This window comes from Triticum aestivum, chromosome 2A (genome assembly GCF_018294505.1).
Source record: "Triticum aestivum cultivar Chinese Spring chromosome 2A, IWGSC CS RefSeq v2.1, whole genome shotgun sequence".
Classification (NCBI taxonomy): domain Eukaryota; kingdom Viridiplantae; phylum Streptophyta; class Magnoliopsida; order Poales; family Poaceae; genus Triticum; species Triticum aestivum.
In genome coordinates this window covers 91,007,366-91,017,384 of record NC_057797.1, presented here as the reverse complement: position 1 = coordinate 91,017,384, position 10,019 = coordinate 91,007,366, and the positions used below count along the sequence as shown (strand labels likewise).

The window sequence follows — 10,019 nt, the reverse complement described above, 5'->3', positions numbered from 1 at the left end:
GTTGCAATAGAAGAGGCTCGAACAGGGGTGTTCCAGCCCAACAGAGAGAACGACGAGCTTACGCGTGCCCTGGGAAATCCTGAACACCCGGGAAGAACACGAGGCAAGGGCGCTATTCCGTGGTATGAGGGGTTTTCGGACTGGAACGCCGACTACAAAACCCGTGTGAGAAGGAAGATTGCGAAGGAGAAGCAGAGGAAGATGGAGGAGGAGCAGAGGAAGCTGGACTATGAACGCCTTCAAGGCCTAGAATCAAAGCACGCGGATTTGGCAGTCAAATTCCAGCGGCAGCAGGAGCAGATCGACTCACTTAGCCAGCAAAGGGGGTCTCAGCAGCTGCAACAGCTAGCGGATGATCAAAATTGGATACCACCGCCCCATCCATGCCGAGAAGCAGCGTGGGTTCCGCCCCGGGTGACGCAATGCTGGATAGATACCCCGTGGATGACATCATGGAGAACACTAACTGCGAGCTACACTGCAAAATGAAGAACATATCCATGAAGGTGGCGGACGCCGTTGCTTTTACAAATTCCCCCGATGCAACCTTCCATTGCAACCCGATTCCAGCAGGCTATGCTCGTGTCTTGGTTGATGAGGTGGTGGACCAATATTCGGGGCTAGAGCTTGACATTCCTGGAGGTGACAAGGAGCACACACTCGGAGAGGCCAAACATCGTATCATCCTATGGAGAAAGGATTGCATCATCTTTCGAAGGCCACCGACACCACGTCAGCCGACTCCTTGTCGAAGTCCGCCACCGAGTCAGTAGACTCCCGCTCCTGCAAGTCCACCAACGCGTCAGACCACTCCTCCTCCTCCAAGTCCGGCAAAGCGTCAGGCCACTCCTCCTCCAAGTCCGACACAGCGTCAGACGTCCACTCCTCCTCCAAGTCCGGCACAATCTTAGGCCACTCCTCCTCCAAGTCCGGCACAGCTTTAGGCCACTCCTCCTCGTCCAACTCAGCCCCGTCAGCCATCTCCGCTGCCTCAGCAATCGCAGAAGAGACACCCCGTAGCTATGGTGCGTAGCGGTACGAGTCAAGGTTGTAGTACAGGAAGTACAGGCGGAGGCAAGTGATATAAATATGGTCCAAGCCTCACTACTCCTCTTCCCTAGAGGGCTTACGACAGGACCGAGGAGCAAACCAATGCCATAGTGCGGGCAGAAGTCGACGCCCATTTTGGACCGAAACCGAAACCGCCACCGCCGCCAAGGGAGAAAGTGCCTGCGGAAAAGATTGACCACTTCATTCGTATGGCTCAACCACCAGCTCCCAAGCCTGTTGACACAGACTATGAGCGCCACATCAGGAAGTTAAATCGAGCACGTCTACAGAAGGAGGCGAGCTCGAGCTCGAGCAAACAACAAGCAACTGTCAAAAAATGCGGGAAAACCGTTTCCCAGCTGGGAGAACAGGCGGCGCAATCGATCCCCTCGCTTGTTGTGCCAACAACACGTGACAGTACGCGCGCCCAATATTATTGTGGGCAAACAGTTTACGTTCCCGAGGTGGGCAATGTGGTAATAACCGAGGAGCATATAATGCAGGCTGAAATTCTCAACATCACTGTTGGACAACTCCTCGAGATCGAGCCCATGCCTGTGCTTACAGAGGAGGAAATAAAACGGAAATATGTCCGGGGCGAACCTTTGGTCAAGCCAGACGAGGTCAAGAAGCTCCCAACGAGAATGTATGAATTGCATCAATGGTACATGGACATTACCAAGAGTTCCAATCGAGAGTCCCTCATGGTGGAAGTCAAGAAGGATCATTACTACCATCAGAAAGCTGTGGCCGTTGAGTATAATGAACTGTTTCAGTTATACAATCAAGACGCACTCGACAAATCTATCATCAGTTGCTATTGTCTGTAGGTGATTTCTTTCTGTAATTTAAGTCTCAAGCTAGCTGTAGTGATCCTTTTGATCAATCATTACCTGCAATTATCCTCACTATATTCTTTTCTGTGGTATTATGCAGGATGAAGATGTATGAAATGAAAAAAGGTGGACGCTATGGCATTGGGTTCATTGACCCAAACACCGTTAATGAATACACATGGAGAATAGATGCATATCATAAAAAGCATGTAGAGGACAGCATGCTACAGTTCTTGAAGCGCCTCAAATACAATGAAGATATACTACTTCCTTACAACTTTCAGTAAGTCACACTGTCTTGCACTACAAATTCTTTGTTTTTGCCTACTAGCTAGCTACATGTTTTTGTTTACATATGCCCGCTTAATTAAGACATGCAAACGTGTGTGCATGCAGATTTCACTGGATCTTGTGTATCATTAAAGTTGACTCCGAAACAGTTGAAATACCGGACTCACTACTCAAAGCAAATACTGACTATAACATCTTGTTTGGGATAGTCAACAGGTAATTTCAATCATTATTAACTATATATCTCAGCCTATTTAGTTCGTCATTTCATGATATGAACTATTTAATAACCCCTTTATTCATTTTTTTTGTCGGCGGGCAGGGCTTGGGCAAGGTTCATCAGCGTCACTCCAGGCGAATGGAAACAAAAGCTGAAATGGTTTCGACCCAAGGTAAGTAATTAAGTAGTACTAGCTAGCTAGCTAGCTGCCATCTCTTTAATTATCATGCTTGATTAATTATTAACTGATCAAATTCCATTCTCGTAAAGGCCCTGAAGCAGGCGCAGGGGACTGATCTGTGTGCATACTGCGTTTGCGAGAACATTCGCATGATGACGTCCGAAAGGAGCAGATCTCAAAGACAGGAATGGGTACGTTCGTCAGAACACTATTCATAATTTTTACACCATTATCAATATCTAGTCACACAACTAATACACATGCATATTGATCTCCTTCTTAACAGTTCAAAGAGGTGCGGGACAAGCTCCTAGAAACGGAGCGCGTACAAGCACTTCAAGAGGAAATAGCGGGATTTTTGCTCGACCAGGTCATAGATCCGAAGGGAGAATACCATTACCCGCTACCGCCCCCATGAACCACTTCCAATTGTCATCGTGCTCCGAAGGCACCAATTAGGCTAATGACACTGGCTCCGAAGGCAACATGTAGGAGAAATTGTATATAGCTATACATGTGTGTATGTGTGAATTAATATGGTGGTTTGTGAGACATTTGATGATATATATATGATTGGTTCTACTAGAAATTCTATTTATATATATGCATATAAATGTACAATGTGTAGTATCGTAAAATATCAGCAAACGAAAAAAATTTAAATGGAAAACATAAAATTAAATGAAAAAGAAATCATAAAACCAAAAAAAACCCAAACCTTGTAGTACCGGTTGGTGTTACCAACCGGTACTAAAGGGCTCCCGGCCCCCGGAGCTGGCTCGTGCCACGTGGTTGCCCTTTAGCACCGGTTCATGCTGAACCGGTACTAAAGGGGGGGGGACTTAATGCCCACACTTTAGTGCCGGTTATGGAACCGGCACTAAAAGGCCTTACGAACCGGTGCTATTGCCCGGTTCTGCACTAGTGTACCTTGACGAATATTTAAGCATGGCCGGGCCGATCTATGAATCATGGCCCAAATGCATGATATCATTCACCTGGCCAAATCCCATTGTCTAAACAAATAAATGAAAAAGAAACCTGGCCACATCCCATCACCTTACTTACCACCCCTAAAAGATGTTAATAGCAACAAAGCAAAGAAGAGAAGCTTGACTAGAAGGGACAGTAGGAACTTTGAACATACAGCAAGAAAAGGGTTCTTGGAAGTCCATATGGCATGTCAGCGTCCCTGGGAAAATAAGGATGTTCCTCTGGAGACTGGGGAGGCACGCATTACATGACTACTTCAAGTTCATGCGTTTTGTGCGGTGCACATGATTCCTGGAGGCACTCTCTTCTGGACTGCTCTATGTCCAGGTGCATCTGGGCACTAGCGGATGCGGAGTTAGCGGACCAGTTGAGGGAATCAAGCGAGCTGAGCGCTAAACAGTGGCTGTTCTCATTACTACACTCGTTATCGCACGAAGTTTTTGTGAAACTGGCAGTAACACTTTGGGCAACGTGAACAGCGAGGAGAAAGGCAATTCACGAAGGCATCTTCTAGAGCCCTCACGCGACACACACATTCATCAACCGCTACCTGGTTGAGCTGGAAATAGTTAAGGAGAACCAGCATGTAACGTCGAGAAGAGCAATACCCCGGACAGCAACAACGGACAGTGCAAGGCCAAAGGCTCCGCCGGCCGGATTCATCAAAATCCATGTCGATGCAGGGGTATCTAAACGCCATGGAAGAGGGGCGGCAGTGGCTGTATGCCGCGATGACTGGGGAAACTACTTGGGAAGCTCAGCATTGGTGGTTGAAGGAATGCAGGATGCGGCGATTCTTGAATGTATGGCATGCAGAGAAGCTTTAGCACTAGCTGAGGATTTATCAGTTCAGAATCTGATCGTGGCGTCAGACGCAAAACGAGTGGTGCAAGCTATATCTAGCAACAGCAGGGGTCCTTATGGCATGGTTATCTCAGAAATCAAGTCTAAAATTTTGAGTTTGAACTGTCAGATAGTTTTTGAAGGGCGCCGGTTTAACGGAGATGCTCATAGTTTAGCTAAATTTTCGCTTTCCTTAGCTCGGGGCGCCACCTGTGGCTTACTAACCCCCATAACCCTTTTTGTATCCTACAAACTGTGGTTTTCGATGAATGAATAAAGTCCTTCATCCCTAAAAAAAAAACCACCCCTAAAAAAACACTTACCGCCGCCGCCTCCCTCTCGCCTTCCCCTTCCCTCCCGAATCCTCTCTTGCATCTTCAGCGAATCCAGCTTCCACCCCCGGTCGTCCTGACTGCCAGAGGTAAGCTTCGATCCCACATGCTCGTCTGCCGTATGTAAATTTGTGGATTGGAGTGGAAGGGGCTTCTACGATTCATCTTTTGTGTTAAAAAATTCTGATCTTGTGTTCTGTTTTCTTTTGTGTGATTTGGAAGGAAGGACAAGATGCGGCGGCGGTTCATCAATCTGGTGATGAAGGATTACGCCGTCGACGGCTCCTACTGGCTGAGCCGCATGAGGCCCCAGGAAAACCTCTTCTACGCCTCCACGGCGGAAGCCATGACGGCGCAGGCGCAGCAGGCCAGGAAGGACAAGATCAATGCGATGCTGCCGTTCGGGAGCACCCTGAAGCTGCCCCCGCCGGCGGCCAGATTCAAGTCATCCTGCACGGACTGCCTGACGCTCGACTTCATGCCTTTCTACGGGCGAGACAGCCCCAGCGAGGGCAGGATCGTCGCGCTCGACTCGACCGGGCACACCGTCCTCTACGACGCCGACGCCGACCCTTGCTCTGTCGAGGCGCTGCCCCGCGTTAACTCGTCTAACTGGCGAACTCCCATCTCCCTGTACGTCACCGGCGCCAACGCCAACGCGGCAGCTCGGGACTCCGGCGGCTCCGACGTGCTCTACGGCATCAACATGTTCAATTCGAGCGACTTCGAGGTACTCGTTCACTGCAACCCCTCTGACTCTAAGTTTGGGAGGATCGATGGAGCTAAAGCTTGGCACTGGCTCAAGCTCCCGTCGGCGCCCTACCTTGATAATCCTGGTCAGGATCACACCATCCATTCCTACACGCTGCTCGAGGACGGCAAAACCATCTGCTTCTCCTCACTTCCTGACAATGGCTTTGGCACCTACTGCTTCGACACATCCGGCCATGAGTGGACCAAGGCCGGCCGCTGGGCGCTGCCCTTCATCGGCCGTGCCTGGCACGTCCCTGAGCTCGGCAACCTCTGGTTCGGCTTCAGCGGCAGCAACCCAAACAACATCTGTGCTATTGACCTCTGCTCTCTCGACGGTCCTCCCAAGGTGCTGCACGAGTGGCGAGGCTCCAACACTCCCAGGAACTGGATGCTGGTTAACAGCACCATGGTTTACCTCGGGGGCAACAGGTTTTGCGTCGTCAGGTTCTTCGGCGTTTACAATGGACCCCCGGACAGGAACGATGAGCCGACTGACACGGTTTCTATCATCACCGGTCTGGAGATTGTCAAGGGACAAACGAGTGAAACCGTGCTGCGGATGGTCAAGCACAAGAGCAGAACTTACGTCTTCGAAGGCTGTGGCATTGAGTGTGTGTTCTAATTAACTCTTGCGTCCTTCGTTCGGTTTCAACACTCTAGTTGGTTACAGTGGTTTCAACTGTTCTGTCCACCATGTATCATTGTGTCTTAGTTAACTATTATGTTTGTTAGGAAGAAAGTAATTAGTTTGAGTATGGCCTGTAGTCCATAACTAGTTTTGCCTCTGGCCAGATTGAACTGACCCTAATTATCTTTCCCATCGAGGATTCAGCTTGCAAGCATCCTAATCTTATGCTGTCCTAATCACTCAGTATTCATTGCTTATTAGAAGCTGCTGAGGCTCTCCAAAATTTAGGTGCTGACTTTTGTTAGTCTGCTCCTTCTGTCCAGAAGTTCTGAATCCAATCTTCATGCACAGCGCTGGAGATGCCTTGCCTTGCTCTTGTGTTTTGCTTTTCAAATTCTTATTCTTAGAGGCTTGGATTTGATCCTGTGGACCCACGATTCGCTCGAAAATCAAAACGCCCTGCTTTCTGGCTGGTACGATATCTGCAGTTTTTCAAAGGGACTCTACTTGCGGCGGGGGACGAACGCTTATCCGAGACGGCGACAGACTCTCGTTCTTGTCGATCGATATAAATAAACTCGCACGTGAACGTGCAAAGTCCAAAACCACGGAGCCGCACAAGCACGCACATCCCGCTGGCAGAAATCACAGATTTGACCTCAGGCAGAAATCAAATCACAAACTGACCTGTTCACGAAAAAATTTCACTCTGCTGACTCTTTGGTGTGGCGCCCGACAGCTGGGCGCCGCACCCTACTATGCAGCGCCTCTCCCTTAGGCGTCGCACATCCTGCCAGCGTGGCAGCCCTAGTCCAGTTGCAGCCCCACACGCACCTGTGCAGCGCCTAAGGGCTAGGCGCCACACACCTGTAATGTGCAGCGCCTAGCTCTTGGGCGCTACACAGTGACTTAAGCGCGGCCGCCCCAGCCCGACCAGGCAGTTCTTCGTCTCTCCGCTCTCTGGACAGAGAGCAGCGGCGGCGGCGGCGCCCCCATCTAATCCCCCCACATCCCTCTCAGATCTGAAGATTTGATCTGTGGATTCGATCCCCAATCCATCCTACTAGGTAAACTCTTCCCTTCTCTTTCTTTTGTTCCGTAAATTTGTTGCCATTCTAGAGATTTGTCCATGATTTGATGGAACCCTTGATTTGTTTGGTTTGCTCGATTTAGGATGTGTATTCATATTGGTAGTACCGTAGTGTTATTTATTAGTTCACAATATATGATTCTTGTTGTTGAAACCCTAAATTGTTTAGTTTTTTTAGATATATATGAGATGCCTATTTTTATAGATAACTATGAGATGTTGATTTTTGTAGACATATATGAGAAGTTTGTTTAGATATATATTAGATGTTCAGTTTATTTCAAATATTAGATGTTGAGTTTATTTGAAATATTAGATGTTTAGTTTACTTGAACACATATGACATATTCATTGTGTGAGAAGGAGATGTTGAGATTCTTGTAGTTGAACACATGTTATATGTTTAGTGTATACCGATATTTGAGATGAAGATGAACTTTTATATGTTTATTGTTTGAAATTGTAAGGATGGTTTGGCTTCTGGACGATGTCTACGACGTGCAACACCGGGCCTACATGATGCGCGAGAAGGATAAGGTAATAATAAGTAATCTAAATATTTTGCAAATTTGCCTTTAGTTGAAATTTACATGCCCTAAGATTTGTCATTACTTTTTTTTGCAGAAGCTTGAACCTCTGAAGATTCGGTATCACGGGGTCTCTGGTCCTGCCATGCCTTACGATGAGCGGTACACACCGTACATCAAGCAGGCAGGATTACTCCCGTGGATTCTGTTGGTCAGCCGGTCCACGCCGAATCTGAACGCTTCACTGGTGTCTGCTCTTGTTGATCGGTGGAGGCCAGAGACCCACAGTTTCCATCTTTGAACCGGGGAGATGACCGTGACGCTCGAGGATGTCTCGTTGATCACCGGTCTTGCTATCGACGGGAGGCCTCTATGTATGAGCACCGATTCTGATGGGTGGCGCGAGCAGATGATTGCTCTTATCGGTATGGCTCCTACCGAGGCTGAGGATGATGTAGAGGAGGGAGAAGAGAAGAAGAAGAGGGAAAGGAAGGCAGCCGGAGCTGCTTTCACGTGGATTCAAAATAACTTTGCGACGTGCCCTCCGGATGCAACTGATGATGTGATCCAGACACATGCCGTCCTTCCATCCTTCCGTCCTTCCGTCCTTCCGTCCATGCTTTCTTTCGGTCGGTGGACACCTTCACCTTGCAAACATCTCCACACCAACAAGGCGGGATGTTGACATCTTTCTCCTTCACCTTGTCCAAAGATGCGTCCTCCCACTTGTTCGGCATGTCTTCTTGGTTAGCACACGGTGGCCTCGTCATGGAACCGGATGAAGCCATGCCTACAACACCGAGAATTATTGGTTAACCCTAACCCCCACTTAACAATAACCACAACCCTAACACCAACATAACCCTAACACCAACATCAAACACACATAACCCTAACCCTAGCATACTATGAAAACCTAACCATACCAAATTAGCAAAGAAACACAAATTTCCAAATCCTATCAAAAACTAGGGTTTCCCCCAAACTAGCAAGATTTGAGCAAATGTGACAATTCCTATGGATGAAAACGAGGGGATCGGAGGAGATTACCTTAAGGGAGGGGTTGGCTTCGAAATCCACGGTCAAATACTCCGGATCTGAGAAGGATTTGAGAGGGGGAGAGAGGAGGGCAGAGGGGAGGCACTGAGCTTCGGGTTTGTGTGGAGGGTGGGGTGTGTGGGGTGGGGATGGGTGGGAGGGAGTTGGTGCAGCCTAATAAATGTCCAGGGGTGCAGCGCCTAAGGAAAAGGCGCCACACTACACAGTGCAGCGCCTCTCCTTTAGGCGCTGCACACCTGGACATTCCAGTCCAGAGAGCACCAGGAGCGTTCCAGTTGGTTTTGCACCCCAAAAATTGCTAAGTCAGTGTGCAGCGCCCAAGGGAAGGGCACCACACTATACAGTGCAACGCTCATGGATTAGCCGCTGCACTGTATAGTGTGGCGCCTTTCCCTTGGGCGCTGCACACTGACTTAGCAATTTTTGGGGTGCAAAACCAACTGGAACGCTCCTGGTGCTCTCTGGAATGATTCTGTTGCTCTCTGGACTGCCATGTCTAGGTGTGCAGCGCCGAAGACCAAGGCGCTGCACTGTGTAGTGTGGCGCCTTGGCCTTCGGCGCTGCACTAACTGCTATTTTCAAATAACTGCTGGTTTTTTTGTTTTTTGATTCATAAAGATGCCACATAATCATATCCAAATTAAATGTAGGCGTCCAAAACACAGAAATAGTAGTCTAAATCACATAGTCATACACACATAGCACATATACTTGTCCAAATCACATAGTCATACACACATAGGGATCTCACATAGTCATACACAGAAATATTAGTCCCCTCACATAGTCATACACACATAGCACATATACTTGTCCAAATCACGGTCCATGTAGTTTCTTATTCTTCTCCCTCCTCCCACCACCAAGGGATCTCACCTTCCCCCTCCGTGTCCTCCACCCCCTTCATTGTTTCCATACCTATGAAAATGGCAATATAATAGTTAGTCACACAATACAAAATGACAACACAAGCATTGAGCCAAAAGAACAAGATCATAGTAAGTCACATACGGCAATGGTCCATTGAGCCAAGAGAACATTCCTCCACTATGGCCGCCGCCAAGGCCAAGATCACCACTGCCTCCACCATCACCACGGCCTACCTCCGGCCATCTTCATCGAAAGCACGTGCCCACATATTCCTTTCGGCAATGTTCTTATTCAGAAACTCCTGACCGCCGGGGTCAAGTTTCTTGTGTCTGAGCAATGCATTGAA

At 48.5% G+C, this 10,019-nt stretch overlaps 1 protein-coding gene across 1 annotated transcript; it reads left to right on the top strand.

Annotated features, from left to right (window-relative positions):
• Positions 1-4,014: 4,014 nt before the first annotated feature.
• LOC123184878 (uncharacterized) lies at positions 4,015-6,238 on the top strand. Its single transcript, XM_044596925.1, has 2 exons — positions 4,015-4,835; positions 4,969-6,238. The coding sequence occupies exon 2, from the start codon at positions 4,979-4,981 to the stop codon at positions 6,119-6,121; it is 1,143 nt and encodes a 380-aa protein (XP_044452860.1). The 5' UTR covers positions 4,015-4,835; positions 4,969-4,978; the 3' UTR covers positions 6,122-6,238.
• Positions 6,239-10,019: the final 3,781 nt, after the last annotated feature.

What these genes read in the sequence shown, in the direction of transcription:
- LOC123184878 (XM_044596925.1), top strand. Translation starts at nt 4,979, where the DNA reads ATGCGGCGGCGGTTCATCAATCTGGTGATGAAGGATTACGCCGTCGAC.